At 42.9% G+C, this 18,623-nt stretch overlaps 1 protein-coding gene across 2 annotated transcripts in view; it reads right to left on the bottom strand.

Annotated features, from left to right (window-relative positions):
- The window catches only part of EFCAB2 (EF-hand calcium binding domain 2), a 90,476-nt gene that overhangs the window by 56,092 nt on the left and 15,761 nt on the right, over positions 1-18,623 (bottom strand). For both annotated transcript variants that reach the window (XM_058669434.1, XM_058669435.1), the window contains exon 2: positions 3,471-3,555. In XM_058669434.1, the coding sequence (XP_058525417.1) occupies positions 3,471-3,555 (85 nt within the window). The remainder of the gene's footprint in view (positions 1-3,470; positions 3,556-18,623) is intronic.

Below are 18,623 nucleotides of genomic sequence, written 5' to 3'. Positions count from 1 at the left end.
AGCCTAAAGGCAGAAGATAAGCCCATGAAGTCCTTACAGGGCAGGGTGAGGAGGATGGGCATATCAGAGCCCCTAATATGCCACTGAACAAGCTATTTGAAGATGTCAACCTTTATCACATAAATAGAAGTAAAATGTGGTAATATGCATAAAGTCCCAAGAGTGCAATCACTCTGTCAGCTAATAAGCTTTCACACAATGTTCATTTCTCTTCTTTCTCCTGCTCTCCCATAAAGCTATACTTTCATTGACTTCTTTAGCAATACCCTCTCTACTCTGCCACTAGGAGAAGCCTGGCACTCTAGTTAAAGGTACCTGCATTCATGGGCAAGGGCCTTCAAAAGTTCATGGAAAGTGAATATTATAAGTAACTGTGCATGAATCCCCCCAAAAAATGTACAAAAATAATCTTTCATTCCATTTTCGTGAGCTCTGAAATGCTTTCATATTCTGCCACTAAAACTGAATCAGAGCTGGGCTCAGCACGGTGGCCTAGCAGCTGAAATCCTCGCTTTGAATGTGCCTGGATCCCACATGGGCGCCAGTTCTAATTCCGGCAGCCCTGCTTGCCATCCAGCTCCCTGCTTGTGGCCTGGGAAAACAGTAGAGGACGGCCCAAAGCTTTGGGACCCTATACCCGTGTGGAAGACCCAAAAGAGCTCCTGGCTCCTGGCTCCTGGCTTCGAATCAGCACAGCACCAGTAGTTGCAGCCACTTGGGGAGTGAACCATCGGATGGAAGATCTTCCTCTCTGTCTCTCCTCCTCTCTGTATATATCAGACTTTGCAATAAAAATAAATAAATCTCTAAAAAAAACCCCCACTGAATCAGAGCTGCAAACCCTGCACCCCTGCAAACCGTTTCACAAGCAGCACCAGCAGCCACCCACTTGTTTCCCTGCTGGGATACTTACTGGCAATGGTCAGGTGCTCCCTGGAGTGTCACTCCCACAGAATGCAGTGTGACGCAAGCCACATGTTGCCGTGCTGCAGTGCTGCAGCCCAGCATGCTACTCTCATGCCTGCTTGGTCATAACGATGGAGCCAAAGTTCATACGGGGCCTTCCAGGGCTAAGACTCAGCTCATCCACTAAGTAGGAGGCCCTTCCGAACAGCTGAGAGACCAAACTAAACTTCACAATGTGTTATTATTAAGCAATGAAATTGATTACTGCTATCAATCTTTTACTTTGCTATAAAAAAAATTAAAGCATACACACTGTTAAAATGTCACCCATAAAATCTCACATTGTTCATTCAGTTAGTTTAGGTTTGAAGCATTAAGTCTTCTTTTGCTTTTTTTTTTTTTTCTATTGGAGACTCAGATATAGAGAGAGGAGGAGAGACAGAGAGGAAGATTTCTGCTCCACTTCCCATCCAGCTCCCTGCTTGTGGCCTGGGAAAGCAGTTGAGGATGGCCCAAAGCCTTGGGACCCTGCACCCACATGGGAGACCCAGAAGAGGCTCCTGGCTCCTGGCTTCGGACTGACTCAGTTCCAGCTATTGTGGACATTTGGGGAGTGACCAGCGGATGAAAGATCTTTCTGTCTCTCCTCTGCAAATCTGCTTTTCCAATAAAAATTTTAAAATCTTTTTTTAATGAAAACATTACTATTACTTCTATTAACACACGAGGGCCACAGTGGCCAGCCACACAGGACACAACAGTGTCACCAGAGTGAGCAGCAGCTGCCGGCAGGCTAATACTCCTCCCCTCATCCTCTCCCTCAGCACTGTTTGCCCCCACCTCCTCATCATCCTTCTCCAGGGCAGCCATGTCCTCACGAGCCTCAGAAAACTCTCCCTCCTCCATGCCCTCACCCACGTACTAGTGAACAAAGGCATGCTAGGCATACAACAGGTCAAATAAATCTTTTTTTTTTTAAGTTTCAATTGCCTTTCTTTGATCTCTCTGGCCCTGATATTATGATTTCTATTGAACTCCTCATATGTATAATTTCATTTACCTTTTGCCCGTGTTTCTTTTAGTTTTAAGTTATCCTTTATCATGCACAACATATATATTTTTACATGTTTATCTGGAAGGCAGAGAAATACATGAGAAAACAAAGACAGACATACAGAGAGATAGTCCATCTGCTAACTCAGTCCCCACAGCCCGCAACAGCCAAGCTGAGTCAAATCAGAGCCAGAGGCAAAAGTAGAGTCTCCCACAGGGATGGCAGAAGCCATGAATACAGGAGCCATCATCTAAAGCTTCCCAAGATGCATCGCAGGAAGCTGGATCAAAAGAGGAGCCGGGGCTCAAACAGGCATACCAATAGATACGGGATGAAGTATTCTAAGTGTGGCCTAACCTACTCTGAAGTTATGTCATTCTTTATATTCTGTCCATCACATGAGATAAACCAGTTTTCACATATTTAATCTTTTTCATGTTTTCATGGTGTTGTTCTGATTTGGCTTGTTGTTTCTACTATTTTACTGGGAAATGCACCTCTGTTAAAGCATTTCTTTTTAAGATTTATTCATTTTATTACAAATCCAGATATACACAGAGGAGGAGAGACAGAGAGGAAGATCTTCCGTCCTATGATTCACTCCCCAAGTGAGCCACAATGGGCCGGTGCGCGCAGATCCGATGCCGGGAACCAGGAACCTCTTCCAGGTCTCCCACGCAGGTGCAGGGTCCCAATGCATTGGGCCGTCCTCGACTGCTTTCCCAGGCCACAGGCAGGGAGCTGGATGGGAAGTGGAGCTGCCGGGATTAGAACCGGCGCCCATATGGGATCCCGGGGCGTTCAAGGCGAGGACTTTAGCCACTAGGCCACGCCGCCGGACCCTAAAGCATTTTAATATTGTTATTATTCATATCATGGTTTTATACACACACACACACACACACACACACACACACATATATATATATATATATTCTTGGATTTATTTGAAAGAGTAACAGAGAAAGAGAAAAAAGGGGGGAGGGAAGAGATTTTACATCCATTGGTTTATGCCACAAATGGCCACAACAACTGAAGCTGAACCAAACTGAAGCCAAGAGTCAGTAACCCCAACTCCCAAATGGGGGATAAAGTACTCAAATACTTATGCCTTCCTGGTATGAAAGCAGGGAGCTGGCTCAGAGACAGAATAGCTGGGACTTGCTGTGTCACAATACTCAACTATACATATTTAAATTCTATTCAGTCATTCAACAAATATTGACTAAGTATAACCTATGTGCCAAACGCTAAAACCATTACAGAGTTCAACTTCCAGATGTTTACAATCTGTAGGTTGGAGTGATAAGGCAGTATATATTCTTCCTATCAAACTATGAAGACTATGAGACAAAAGTTATCTGAAGCAATAATTAGTAAAGACCTTTTACAGAGCCAAGAAAATAAATATTTAGCACAACACATTCAAGGTATAATATAAAAAGATTTCCCTTCTGTTTTACAGATACTATCAGTAATTCTGGATTTTAACAAGATAAAATTACCAAACCTCACATCCACTGTATTATTCAACTCATGATCAAACACTTCGAATGCCTCTTTGATTTTTTTGTGTAATTCTGCTACTACCAGCTCTGCAAAAAAACAAAGCAAAAAAAAAAAAGATAAAATAATATTTTAATTTTAAACTTACAACAAAAATGTCAGTAAACAAAAACTCTTTTTTATGACTTATTTTTATTTGAAAGGCAGACTTAAAGAGAGGAAGAAAGACATTTACTGGTTCACTACCTAAATATAGCTACAATGACTGCCAGAGCTGAGCGAATCCAAAGCCAGGAGCCAGGAGCCTGGAGCTTCTTCCGGGTCTCCACACAGGTGTAGGATCCCAAGGTTTTAGGCCAACCTCTGCTGTCTTTCCAAGCCACAGGCAGGGAGCTGGATGGGAAGTGGCGCAGCTGGACATGAACTGACGCCCATATGGGATGCCGGCATTACAGATGGAAGACTGGCCTGCTACACTAAAGTGCCAGGCCCACTAAACAACAATCTTTTTCAGATGTACAGAGAGGAAGATCTTCCGTCCAATGATTCACTCCCCAAGTAAGCGCAACAGGCGGTGCTGAATGAACCAATCCGAAGCCAGGAGCCAGGAACTTCTTCCAGGTCTCCCATGCAGGTGCAGGAACCCAAGGCTTTGGGCCATCCTCGACTGCTTTCCCAGGACACAATCAATGAGCTGGATGGCAAGCAGGGCTGCCGGGATTAGATCCAGCGCCCATATGGGATCCCAGTACTTTCAAGGCGAGGACTTTAGCTGCTAGGCCACAGCGCAGGACCCTAAACAACAATCTACACAAGGAAAAACAAGCAATTCCTTCCTAGTTTTACATAGTGTTTAGTCTAACTTCCTCTGGAGCTGTCAAATAAAAGAATAAATCAATTTCTACCAAAAAAAATTTCTAATAAAAAAACTTTCAGCAATCTTGATTTTCAAAAATGATTTATTTGAAAGGTAGAGTAACAGAGAAAGGAAGAAACACAGAAATCTTTCATCTGCTGCTTCACTCCCCAAATGCCCACAACAGCGAGCAGGGCCAGCCTAAAGCCTCCTAGGAGCCAAGGAGAGGCAAGTGCTTGCGCTATCATCACCCAATCTCCCCCAGGTGTATTAGCATGAAGTTCAACCAGAAGAAGCAGGACTCAGGCCAGCACTCCTATGCAGGGGTGGGTACGCCAAGTGGCAGCCCCACGCACTGCCTCACAATGCTCACCCCTACTCTAACCTACAGCTTACATGCTCATAGAACCACCATGCAGATCAAGGGTGTATTTTCCAGCACCAGTCTGTCTTCCATGTCAGGTAGCCTGGGTGGTGGCAGTCTGAGAGCAGAGTAATTCCAATGCAACAGATGCCATCTGCTCATCAGAATAGTGTGCCCTGCCTCTTTGCTTCATTCCATGTTTACGAAGGCCTGATTTGGGAGGCAAGCGGCATAAAACCAAAATGCAACACTTCCTCACACTCATTTTGGGCCTAACATTTATTCATACAAAGCAGTCGTGTATTAAATATTTTTTCAGTAATTATTAAGAGCAAAGAAAAAATGGGCAAATGGGATTAACTGACAACTTTCAGTGCAAAAACCAGAATCCCTAGCTTACTTCAAAGTTAGATTTTTCCAGGGCACAACATAATTTACCATTTTGAACAGTGAATAATAAGTTTCCACTTTGAAAAATACCACAGGAAGGTACCACAACTTGTAATTCATTTTTATTATTAATAGCATTATAATATATAGCTTTTGCTAATTTAATTAAAAAAAACTTTTGGATTCTGCCTCATTGAAATTACATTCCTTTGGTGACAAGGGAGTCAAAATAATGACCCACAAGCCTGCTTTCCACCTCTGTTTTCTGTTACGAACTGCCCGCTCATATTCTCTGAGCTTCCCTACTGGAATCTTCAGTTGTTTTCCTAAATTTGCATCAGCTCTTTGAATAATAAAGAATTAATTCTAAATCAAAATTACTGCCAACAATTTTCCAGGTCACCTGGTTACATCTGTTCCTCTAAAATGAAAACAGTTTTCACTTCTTTTCTGATCATCAAGATCATGCATGATTACCAAAGGGGAAAAAAAGGATACAGAAAAAAGAATTGAAGTAAAAGTCACTTCAAATCCCAACACCCAGAGTTAATTACTTCTATTTTTTTAATTATTCTTTTTTCCTAAATATTTAATTAATTTTTGTTTGAAAGGCAGATTTACAGAGGAGAGATAAGAGAAATATCTAATCCTCTGTCTTCAGCATCAGCATCCCATATGTGCATTCCACATGTTCATGACTCAGCTGCTGCACTTCCCACCCAGCTCCCTGCTTGTGGCCTGGGAAAGCAGTGGAGGACGGCCCAAGTCCTTGGGACCCCGCATTCATGTGGGAAACCAGAAGGAGCTTCTGACTCCTGGCTTCAGACAAGCTCAGCTCTGCTCACTGTGGCCATTTTGGGAGTGAACCAACAAATGGAAGATCTGTTCCTTTCTGTCTGTAACTGTGATTTTCCGAATTAAAAAAAAAAAAAAAATCTTAAAAATCACTGACAGATAGGTCTGGTGCAATGGCCTAGTAGCTAAAACCCTTGCCTTGCATGGGAGGGCAGAACAAATTGATCAACTATCCCAACAAAGCATTGACAGCAAATATCTGGACAAATGGAGACTCTAGGTGGACTATGTTAGATCGTGGAAGGATTTCCTCATCCTTGGAGCAACTAAATCAACAGCATTTCAGGACTACCAAAATCACTTGAGCAGAACGCTCAGAGCATGTTCCTCTTCGGGGACCTTGAGATGACAATGGGTGGCCGTTCCCCATTACTGGGTATTGATGCAGTTAGGATTATGGGTGTGGTTTCTGCCCTTCTCTCCTCACTTGCCCCAGCTACAGAAAGAAGAAAAAGAAACTTGGAAACAATGGTCTCATGTGTTTTTCCCCTAATCCTCAACTCTTCCCACCCTAACCAGTGGTCCACATGGGCATTTACGCATCCTTCTCAACCACATAAACATCAAGAATAAAGTTTCAGGTTGTCTCTCTCTCTCCTTTCCAGAGGCACCCTACCTCCTGTCTTTCCCTTGGGAGGTGCTTTCCCCTTCATCTTCTCCCCATTTACCTGGTCACTTCTCAAATAAACTTACTTCTCCAACAGGTTCTGGCTTCCATTTCTATATTAAAAAAAAAAAAAAAAAAAAAAAAAGGCCTGGTATGGTGGCCTAGTGGTTAAATCCTCATCTTGCAAACACCGGGATTCCAGAAGCATGCTGGTTCATGTCTCAGCTGCTCCACTTCCCATCCAGCTCCCTGCTCGTGGCCTGGGGAAGTAGTGGAGGACAGTGCAAAGCCTTGAGACCCTGCACTCATGTGGGTGCAGGAGCTCCTGGCTCCTGGCTCCTGATTTCAGACTGGATCAGCTCCAGTGGTTGTGGCCATTTTGGTAGTGAACCATTGGATACAAGAGCTTTCTTTATTAATCTGCCTTTCCAATAAAAATAAATAAATAAAATTAATTGAACTTAGTTTTAAGAAGTATACACACGCTACAAATGAATACGATTTTTAGAAATTTTGAGATGCTCAGAGTGTTTGTCATCAGGGACAGGAGGGAAAAAAAGTCAACCAAGAACCACAAAAACTTAAAAAAGGAAAAAGGATTTAGAAGTCCTTGACCCCTATGCTACCGTAATGTCTAACATGCCTGGGCAATCAGTGATCAGGGTCTGGTTTGCTGCTATATACTACACAGATTAATAAACACTTATTTCATTCTAATAAGAAGTACCTCATCAATTATGGTTACATTAAAAATCTATTCACATGGGAAGGAAGAAATAAATGTGTTCACAGAGTCAGCAATATGGCATAGCACACTAAGCCTCCATCTGAGGTATCAGATTCCATATGAGTCCCTATTCATGTCCCAACTGTTCAATTTCTGATTCAGTTCCCTGCTTACATTCTGGGAAAGCAGCGGAGAGGAGCTCAAGTCCTTGGGCTCCTGCACCCACATTGAAGACTCGGAGGAAGTTCCTGGCTCCTGGCTTTGAATGGGCTCAGTTGCAGCACTGTGACCACTCTGGAGTGAAGCAGCAGATGAAAGATTAATCTCTGTCTCTTCAACTCTGCCTTTCAAGAAAAGAAAAAAAAAATCTAAAAAAAAAAAAAAAAAAAAAAAAAAAGCCCAGCGTGGTAGCCTAGTAGATAAAGTCCTCGCCTTGCATGTGCTGGGATCCCATATGGGCATCAGTTCTAATCCTGGCAACCCTGCTTCCCAACCAGCTCCCTGATTGTGGCCTGGGAAGGCAATCGAGGACAGCACAAAGCCTTGGGGACCCTGCACCTGCGTGGGTGACTCGGAAGAGGCTCCGGGCTCCTGGTTTCAGATCGGCTCAGTTCTGGCCATTGTGGCCACTTGGGGAATGAATCAGCAGATGGAAGATCTCCCTCTCTGTCTCTCCTCCTTTCTATAAATCTGACTTCACAATAAAAATAAATAAATCTTGCAAAAAACTTAATTCTTTGCACTAAGTCAAGAGAACTGTAAATAAAACCAAAATTCACAAGTTACACTGGCTACGGTGAATTTTCTTGCGTTAGTGCATATTTAAAGCATAAGTAAGAAAATGATAGGTTGATAATGAAAGTAATTATATTTAATTCTTAATTACATCTACTTCAATATCAAAAACGTTATCTTGAAAATTGAGTAAACCTAAGTTTAATATGCAACTTTCCCCAAAAATATATGCAATTGTGTGTTTACTCAGTTTTGTAGAAACAGTATGTTCAGGGCCAGTGAGAAGGCTCAACTGGTGAATCCTCCACCTACAAGCACTGGCATCCGATATGGGCACCAGATTATGTCCTGGCTGTTCCTAGTATGTTTTTAAGTGTATCATATTGCTGAAGGTTTACTTATCTTGATTTTAAAAATCTGTTTCACTATTTTTTTTCTTTATTGGAAAGGCAGAAATACAGAGAGGAAGATCTTCCATCCGATGGTTCAGCTCCAGCAACGGCTGGAGCCGAGCCAGTCCGAAGCCAGGAGCTTCCTCTGAGCCTCTTCCAGGTCTCCCATGTGAGCGCAGGCTCCCAAGGCTTTGGGCTGTCCTCGACTGCTGTCCCAGGCCACAAGCAGGGAGCTGCATGGGAAGCAGGGCCACCAGAATTAGAACTGGTGCCCATATGGGATCCCGGCGCGTTCAAGGTGAGGACCTTAACCATTACACTATCATGCCGGGACCTTCGCTAATATTTTTATAAAGATTTATTTGTATTGGAAAGGCAGATAAGAATTACAGAAAGAAAAACAGAGTGAAAGATCTTCCATCTACTGGTTCATTCCCCAAAGAGTCACAACAGCTTTAGCTGATCAGATCCGAAGCTAGAAGCCAGGAGCTCCCTCCGAGTCTCCCACGTGGGTGCAGGGTCCCAAGGCTTTGGGCTGTCCTCTACTGCTTTCCCAGGCCACAAGCAGGGAGCTGGATGGGAAGTGGAGCAGCCAGGATGCAAACTGGCACCCATATGGGATTCTGGCAGTTGCAAGGCAAGATTTTAACCATTGAGTCATCACACCAGGCTGTTACCCAAATTTTTAAAATATTTAATCATTTCAAAAGCAGAGTGAAAGAGAAGGTGAAACAGTATGAAACAGACAAGGAGAGTTTTTCTACCCTTGGTTCATTCCCTACAGTTACAACAGTAGTAGGGCCAGGAGGCATGCAGGAGCCAGAAACTCCACTCTGGTCTCCCATTTGGGTCTAGGGACTTAGTACTTGAGCCAGCATCTGCTTCTCCCAAGAGCCATTAACAAGGAACTGAATCAGAAGTGCAGCAGCAGGCTCTCAAATAGGTATTGATTCAGGATGCGGGCACTCCTAATTAGCTGCTTAACCTGCTGGACAAACACCTGCCTCACAAAAAAATCTTAATACCAGTGTTTAATATTTATTTTATTGAAAGGCAATATTACATAGAGAGAAAGATGGCAGAGACAGAGAATCTACTACCTCTTTGTTGACCTCCCAAAAGGTCACAATGTCTAGGGCTCTGCCAGGTCAAAGCCAGGAGCCTGGAACTCCATGTGGGTGTTCACATGGATGGCAGGGAACCAATCCCTTGGGCCATCTTCTTATGCTTTCCCAGGTACAGTAACAGGGAACTGGATTGGAAGTGAAGCAGCCGGGACTTAAATCAGCACAAAGGTGGGATGCCGGCATGGAAGGCTGTGGCTTAACCCACTATGCCACAATGCTGGGCCCAATACTATTTGTTAAAAATGTTATTTATTTCTTAAATCATCATATGCATTTAATTTTTCAGACATTATTTTAGGTGTTTATTAGACATAATCGTTGAGTGTGCTTTAAAATAATTATCTTTTCTAATGATCAAGTTTTGAAATCTTCCTTATAAATAATAATATTCAAAATAATAAGCACCAAAATTCTAATAGTTTTACAAAACTAAAATTCATAAGACTACTCTTTTTTATTTAAAGATTTATTTGTTTTTATTGAAAGATAAACCACAGCATGAAGAAAATGAGAATAACATTTTTTAATGATTTAGTTATCATGTGAGAAGCAGAATTAGAGAGAGAGAAAAAATGTCAAAGAGAGAGTTCTTCCAACCACTGGTTCATGCCCTACATGGCCACAATGGCTGCAGCTGGGGCAGGCAGAGGCTAGCAGCCAAAAGCTTTATCTGGGTCTCCAACATGGGCGGCAGGGGCTAAAGCACTTGGTCATCTTCTGCTGTCGACCCAGGTCCATAAGCAGAAAACCAGATCAGAAGAAAATTCTATTCAGAACACAGGCTCAAATCAGTGCTCATATGGGATGCTGGCATTGCAGGCTGCAGCTTACCCTATGTGCCACAGTGCCAACCCCAATAATAGTTTTTTTTTTTAAGATTTATTTATTTTTTATTACAAAGTCAGATATACAGAGAGAGGAGGAGAGACAGAGAGGAAGATCTTCCGTCCGATGATTCACTCCCCAAGTGAGCCGCAACGGGCGGATGCGTGCCGATCCGATGCCGGGAACCAGGAACTTCTTCCGGGTCTCCCACACGGGTGCAGGGTCCCAATGCATTGGGCCGTCCTCAACTGCTTTCCCAGGCCACAAGCAGGGAGCTGGATGGGAAGTGGAGCTGCCGGGATTAGAACCAGCATCCATATGGGATCCCGGGGCACATTCAAGGTGAGGACTTTAGCCGCTAGGCCACGCTGCACTAGGCTTGTACCTTTTTATACTGCTTTTTAAAAAACTGTTTGTTTGTTTATCTACTTATTTATTTGAAAGACAGAATGACACAGAGAGACACAGACAAGATCTTCCACCTGCTGGTTCACTCCCCAAATGCCCATAATAGCGAGGACGGGGCCAGGCTGAACCCAGGAGCCAAGAACTCCATGCCAGATTCCCACACTGAGTGGCAGGGACCCAACTAAGTGGTCCATCCTGGACTGCCCCACTAGCATGAAGAGGGCTCAGACGCACTCTGACTCAGGAAGCAGACATCCTAAGCAGCAGCTTCACCCACTGCCTCACAGCACTGAGCATAAAAACACACATCTGATTACATCACTTTCCAGTTTTAAAACCTTCAGAAAGCCCCATCACCCACAGGAAAAAAGTCCCAGATTCTCAGCAACACATCAACAACCTTGTCAATTTTTCTTGCCTTGTTCTTGACACCACAGACACGGATTCTCAACAATTAGAGAGCTAGTACCAGGCCAATTACATGGTAATCACCCAGGAGCTGGTTTAAAGTATAGACCTACATGCTATGTTCTGTCCTGCTAAATTCTGATGCACTATGGGGTGGGATGTGGCGAAGAGCCAGAAATCTATTTTCACAAAGCTCCTTGGAGTCTCCTGACAAGCTGCCAATCTCGGGAACCAGTCCAGCCATGTAACACGGTTTTACACAGAGCATCAGGTTTTGCATACAGAAAGACCGGAAACAATCTCTCTTTTGTCCTTTACAGGCTAAGTGGCCTTGGGCAAGTTACCTACTTTGCCTAAAGCTACATATTTTTTTTCTTAAAATTTAAATAATACATTACTCAAATACAATCATAAATATATAAGAAAATACATGTAGAGTTTTTAGTACACACATATGAACATGTACTAAGTATGTATTTACACATTCAATACAATGTTGACTGCTAATATTTAAGCACTTCATTTAATACTTTGTTCAAATCGTCTCCACCTCCTCTTCCTTTCCTACCTTTGCTCATGCTCTTCTCTGCCTGCTACTCCCACCCACCTCCATTTGTTTTTTCCTGCCAGCTTCCAAACCTTTAAGTTTCTACTCCTACAATCTCGTCCACCAAGCCTCTCTGCACTTCCCACCCCCGATTTTCCTTCCCTCATTCTCTAGTTTGAGCCAAATACACACCCTCTGAAACTCCACAGCTTCCTGTGCTTACCCCTTTCCTTATTAATTAAATGATATTTTGTTTGCCCTTTTCTCTATATGACTCTTCCATATAATTATTATTTAAGAATTTTATATTTTCTAAATAATAATCTTACCAAAGATTATTATCACTAAAGACACAGTGAGGAAGACAATAGACACGTGCTGACCATCTAATGGAAAAATTAGATATCAGGTAAATTACACAAATAATTGATTATAGTTAAATCAATGCACTGTGATCAGTAATCTGCATGTCTTTCCCCCTATGCAATACTAAATTCTCAAAGATCTTTCAAATTCATCTTTATATTTCAGCACTGTCTGACATAAAGGATCATTAATATATAATCTTAACTAAAAAGAAGGAAAAGCTTAGTTAATGAAAGAAGGTCTGGGAGAATACAAGAGTAGGTGGAACCATGAATACAAATGGGAGGGTGATCCGGGACAGTGCAATTAGCTAATCCTCCTCCTTCCAGTGCCAGCATCCCATATGGGCACCTTTCTATTCCCTACTTGCTCCACTTCCCATTCAGCTCCCGCTTGCGGCCTGAGAAATCAGTGGAGGATGCTCAGGGTCTTGGGCCTCTGCACCCACATAGGAGATGCAGAGGAAGCTCCTGGGTCTTGGCTTTGAATTGGCACAGCTCTGGCTGTTGTGTCCATTTGGGAAGTGAACCAGCGATGAAAGATCTTTCGCTCTCTCTGATTCTCTCTGTAAATCTGCCTTTCAAATAAACAGAAGATCTCTCTGCCTTTCAAATAGATAAATACACACATTTTTAAAAGGTCAGAGTTGCATGAAGAAAGAAATATAGTCAACAAGTAGGTCTTCACATAGAACAGAAGTCCAGAAGTTGCTGCTGAACATATAGTGAAGATAATTTTTAAATGAAAAGACAATTTAACATTCACTCACTCTTTTGCTTCACACCTAGGTTCTAAAGCATGTTCTCCCCAGATCTGAGTTGTCTTATGAGTCCTCAAATAAGCTACTTGATTCATATTGGAAACACCAAGAGAATGACATGTGACAGTCACATATAACGCCTGGCACATGAAGGTGCTCTGTAGGTGCCCACTAGACTACGACATTTTTTAAACAAATATTTATTTTAATTTCAAATTTTTAAAAGACTTGTTTCATTTGAAAGGTAGATTTTATAAAAAGAGGACATATAGAGAGAGAAGGTCTTCTATCTACTGGTTCACTCCCAAAATGGCCGCAATGGCCAGAGCTGAGCTGATCCGAAGCTGGGAGCCAGGAGCTTCTTCTGGGTCTTCCACATTGGTGCAGGGTCCAAGGTCTTAGATCACCCTCCACTGCTTTTCCAGGTCATAAGTAGGGCAACCTGGGGCCTGGTGCAGCGTGGCCTGGTGGCTAAAGTCCTCGACTTGAAAGCCCCGGGATCCCATATGGGCGCCGGTTCTAATCCCGGCAGCTCCACTTCCCATCCAGCTCCCTGCTTGTGGCCTGGGAAAGCAGTCGAGGACGGCCCAGAGCTTTGGGACCCTGCACCCACGTGGGAGACCCGGAAGAGGTTCCTGGTTCCCGGCATCGGATCGGCGCGCACCGGCCCGTTGTGGCTCACTTGGGGAGTGAAATATCGGATGGAAGATCTTCCTCTCTGTCTCTCCTCCTCTGTGTATATCCGGCTTTCCAACAATTAAAAAAAAAAAAAAGTTTAAAAAAAAAGTAAGGCAACCTGATATGCCATCATGGTTGTACCTAATTTAAAATTTTTTTTAATTTTCATTTTATTTGAAAAGCAGAAAGATAAGACAGCTTCTATCTGCTGGTTTACTCTTCAAATGCTTTTGGTAACCAAGCTGGACCCAGCCAAAGCAAGAATCCTAGAATTCCATTAGGTCTCCCACATTGGTAACAGGGACCCAAGTACATGAGCTATCACCTCCCAACACGCACATTAGCAGGATATTGAAACTGAACCCAAGCAGCATTTTAACAACTGCACTGAACTGCCACCTGTATAAAATTCTTTACACAATAGCGTAAACGTTTATTTTCATCTGCTTGAAAGGCAGACAGAGAGTAAGAGGTTCTCCTTACACTGGTTCACTTCCCAAATGCCCATGTAAACAGATTAACAGGCCAAAGCTCGCAGTTAGGAACCCCATCGGGATCTCTCACATGCACAGCAGGGCCCCAGCACTTAGTCTTCATCTAAGGCCTCCCAGGATAATGCAATCAGCAGGAAAATGGATAGGAAGAGAAGCAAGACTTAACTAGCACTCCAATACAGGATGTGGGAGTCCGAAGCAGTACCCCAATCCACAGCAATGCCCACTGCAGAAATCCTGAAAGGCAGGAAATGTGGCAGACAATTTCCAGAGGCTCCTGATGAATCCTGCCTGCTGGCTTTCATACATTGGGACAGTAACTTTTGACACTGTACCAAGTTGGTGCATGAGACCACTAGACTAGGGCAGAAATAATGGCAGGTCACTTTCAGTAACAGGCATTTATTTTGCCTACTTTGTGTCTGTCTCTCTCTCATCCTGAGGGAAGGCAGCTGCCATATTACCAAGGCACTTAGTTAGCCTATGCAGAGTCCCAAGGAAGCAGATCTTCCATTCCAGTCAATTCTTCAGTCCCATCTCCAGTCACCATCTTCACCACAACCTCCTGACACTCTAAGCAAGAAGCAGCCAGCTAAATTACTTCCAGATTCCTATCCTTCAAAAACAATGTGAAGGGCCCGGCGGCCTGGCCTAGCGGCTAAAGTCCTCACCTTGAATGTGCCCCGGGATCCCATATGGGCACCGGTTCTAATCCCGGCAGCTCCACTTCCCATCCAGCTCCCTGCTTGTGGCCTGGGAAAGCAGTTGAGGACGGCCCAATGCATTGGGACCCTGCACCCGTGTGGGAGACCCGGAAGAAGTTCCTGGTTCCCGGCTTCAGATCAGCACGCATCCGCCCGTTGCGGCTCACTTGGGGAGTAAATCATCGGACGGAAGATCTTCCTCTCTGTCTCTCCTCCTCTGTGTATATCTGGCTGTAATAAAATGAATAAATCTTTAAAAAAAAAAAAAGACAATGTGAAAAACAAATGTTTAATTTTTAAGATTTATTTATTTCTATTTGAAAGGCAGACTTACAGAGAGAGAAGGAAAGAGATGAGCCAAAAGCTTCTTCTGGATCTTCCACATGGGTGTAGGGCCAAGGACTTGAGCCATCCTGTATTGCTTTCTCAGGCCAAGAGCAGGGAACCAAATCAGAAGTGGGAAGCCAGGACACAAATCAGCGACCATATGGGATGCCAGCACTGCATGAGGAGGATTAGCCTGTTATACCACTGAACTGGTCTCAAATGTCTATTATTTTAAGTCACTAACTTTGGGATAACCACAAAACATGCAACTAATAGAGAACAGTGACAATATAGAACTTTGGTCCCTAAAAGTGGGGTGCTGTCCCAACAACTAAAATGTAAGGGAGGCTTTGGAGTCAAGCAGTGTTGCCTTTCAGCAGGCTCTAGGTCAGAGCTTATAAAACAGCAAAGAATGTCTCACTGGAAACTGCAAAGATCCTTCATTTGTAACAGCAGAAATTTTATAACACCATCACCTGTTTTAACACAGAAAGTGGTATTACATCTAAAAAATCCCCCATGATGTAGATAAATAGATTTCCAGGAAAATTATTGAAGATATACCTTGGTTTCTTCTTGCATAAAATAAAACACAGGAGAAGATAACGTAAGGGAAAGGCTGTTAAATAAAAAGATGCTATGAATTGCCAGTTGTGAAAATTCCCTCCCTCTACAGATGGCAAAAGATGCTAAGATAAGAAGTGACTTCTCAGCAAAGATCCTATTTAGGCACTGCCAGGAAAACAAAATCTAAACATGAAACACAATATTATGGCTGTCAAGTCATCAGTGAAGACCTCAGAAAGATTAAATGCGGCACCTCAAGATTCTCCCCTCCAAAAACAAAACAAAACAAACAACAACTCTAAACAGTGTAAGGATCTGTCTTATGATTCTTTCAAAGACAGGACCTAAAAAGACAACTTCATGTATTCCAACTGTTTCAGCTTAAGCCAAAGGTATAGGATAGCACTTACCTCAGATAAATTTGTATGTCTGCCTTTTGTCTAATGAGCAGTAACATGCAAGTGAGACCCATGGAACTTGTAAGATAACTGTATTTGCAGAAAGACCTCCAACTGCACTGAAAAGGGCAAAGACATCACAAAATAAAAAGCCCTCAAAGAGGCCCGAATTGTGGCATGGTAAGTAAAGTCGCCACATGCAGAGCTGGCATCCCATATGGACAGTACAAGTTGTAGCTGCTCCACTTCCAATCCAATTCCCAAGGAAATGACCAAGGAAAAGCAGAAGGTGGCCCAAGTGTCTGGGCCCCTGCTATCCATATGGGGTACTTGAATTGAAGTTCCTGGCTTCAGGTTTCAACCTGGCCCAGCACTGGCTGTTGTGACTATCTAGGGAAGTGAACCAGCAGATAGAAAATCCATCTCTCAATCTATCTCAGCATCCCACAGATACACCAGTTCAAGTTCTGGCTGCTTCACTTCCAATCCAGCTCTCGGCTTACATGACTTGAGGAGTGGTTGAGAATGGTCCATGCTTCCTGTACCCAAGTGGAAGACACCAGGGAAGTTTTGGGTCTCTGACTTTGGCCTGGAGCTTCCCAGCCATTGCGGCCATTTGGGGAGTAAACCAGCAGATGGAGGATCTAACTCTGCCTTTCAAACAAATCTTAAGAGAGAGAGGAAGAGAGAGAGAGAAGGAAAGAGACAGAAGAAAAAAGTCCTTTGGACACCCAAAAATGCTATATACAAAAAACAGGCTTATAATATTATTGAGTTATAAACATATAACTCAATAAAAGGCAGGATAACACAGAGGGTAGAACCAAATACCTAGAGAACAGATCTAAAAGCTATCTGGAATCACTTCTGGACAGTACAACTAAGTGCTAACTGAGGGAAGTCCACTATCTGCCCATTGCAATGTTACAAACCAGGGGCTCCTATGTTCCCTCCCCCCTTTTAATGGATATATCTGTGGAAGTTTTCTTTTACAAGTCAATGTGAGGTAAGTAAAAAACTTATCCCTAGCTCACAAATGAGCAGATTCAAGAGAAGCTATACTCAAGTACATAAGTAATTATAGCAAAGGTCTTCCTCTACATTCAGCCTTGAGATCATATAACATTCCTGACTTGGAGCTGACAATGTAGCAGGATGAATGGTTCATTTTGGCAGGCCTTGGGAGAGAGTGAGTACATTCTGCACGTGCTAGGAATGGAGTTACTAGAAGCAGAGGCCAGACTGTGGCAGCCTCCATGAAGGCTCCCAGCAACCACCACCTTTTGGTACTCATATCACTGTGTAGTCTGCTCCAATACTGCAGCACTGTCTATGTGACCAACAGAATATGGCAAAAATAATGGTGCATCACTTCTGAGATGAGGCTATAAAAGACAGCACAGCTTCTACATTGACCTATCCATATCCTAGTACTTTGTGGGGTATTCAACGCCATGTAAGAATGCTCCTATGGCCTGTGAAGAGCCCCATGTATCCAGAATCAGGACTCTGGATCAAAGACCAGTAAAGGAACCAAGGCTATCTGCCAACAGCCACATGAGTGAGCCCCAGACTCAGCAGAGTCCCTGAGCCAGAATCACCCATAAAATCACGTCCAGGAAACGCGTGAGCTGGTATCTGTGGTTCTAAGCTTCTAGTGCTAGAGATGATTGGCATAAAATAACTAAAAGTTGCTATACTAATCATTTCACTTTGTGAATTGTTTTATTTCTGCAACCATAGCTGCATAACACATTTTGTTAAATTGCATTAGTTTTTCTTTCTCTTCTCAATCTTACCTGAATTGGTCACTTTCTCCATTTTATACATAATTCAAGGTTTGAAAATTATTTCAGAGGCAATATAAAAAAATGTTGTTCACTAAACACAAGTTTTCAAGTATGTTCACTGATACTGCTGTATACATTTTAAGGCAAATGTGGTCTAATTTAGCTTTAAGATGAGCGGGGTTGGTTTATACATTGCCATAGCTTGCTATTTTATAGTAAACAGCTTTTATAAATTTGAAGAGAAGATTTTCTTATCTGAAAAAATCATCCAGCCTAAAAAGAGTGTGCACAGATATGCCTATAAAAAGATGTCTGTCAAGTATACGTTTTAGTTTAGAAGAAAGCTTCTAGCAATTTTCAGTTACCCATCAGCTATTCCTATCTGTGTTTTTTAGTGTGGTTTAAAATACAGCCACAAAATATGGAAGCCTATAAATGAACCAAATTCTTGATTTAATCAATTCATGAAGTCAGTTCTAGCAGTTCTATTTCTGACAAAATGAAAACAAACTCTCTTTTAGAAAATTTTATTTACTTGAGAAGTTCAGGTGTAGGGTGCTTCCACCCATTGATTCATTCCCCAGACGCCTGTGAGGGCAAGACGGAGTTAAGGCAGGCTGGGAGCTAGGAACACAATACAAGTCTCCCACGAGAGCAGCCAGAACCCAACCACAAATAAGCCATCACCATCGCTTCACAGGGTATCCACTAGCAGGAAGCTGCAATCACAAGTCACAGCGAGGTATTAACCCACAGGCTGTCTAAAGTGGGACATGACAAGCCTGCTCCAAACCTCCCCTGCAACTCTTTGTGTATGTTTCTAAGATTTATC

The sequence above is a fragment of the Ochotona princeps genome, chromosome 10, assembly GCF_030435755.1.
Source record: "Ochotona princeps isolate mOchPri1 chromosome 10, mOchPri1.hap1, whole genome shotgun sequence".
NCBI lineage: Eukaryota > Metazoa > Chordata > Mammalia > Lagomorpha > Ochotonidae > Ochotona > Ochotona princeps.
The sequence above is the reverse complement of the archived record's forward strand: the minus strand, read 5'-3'. Positions and strand labels throughout refer to the sequence as shown.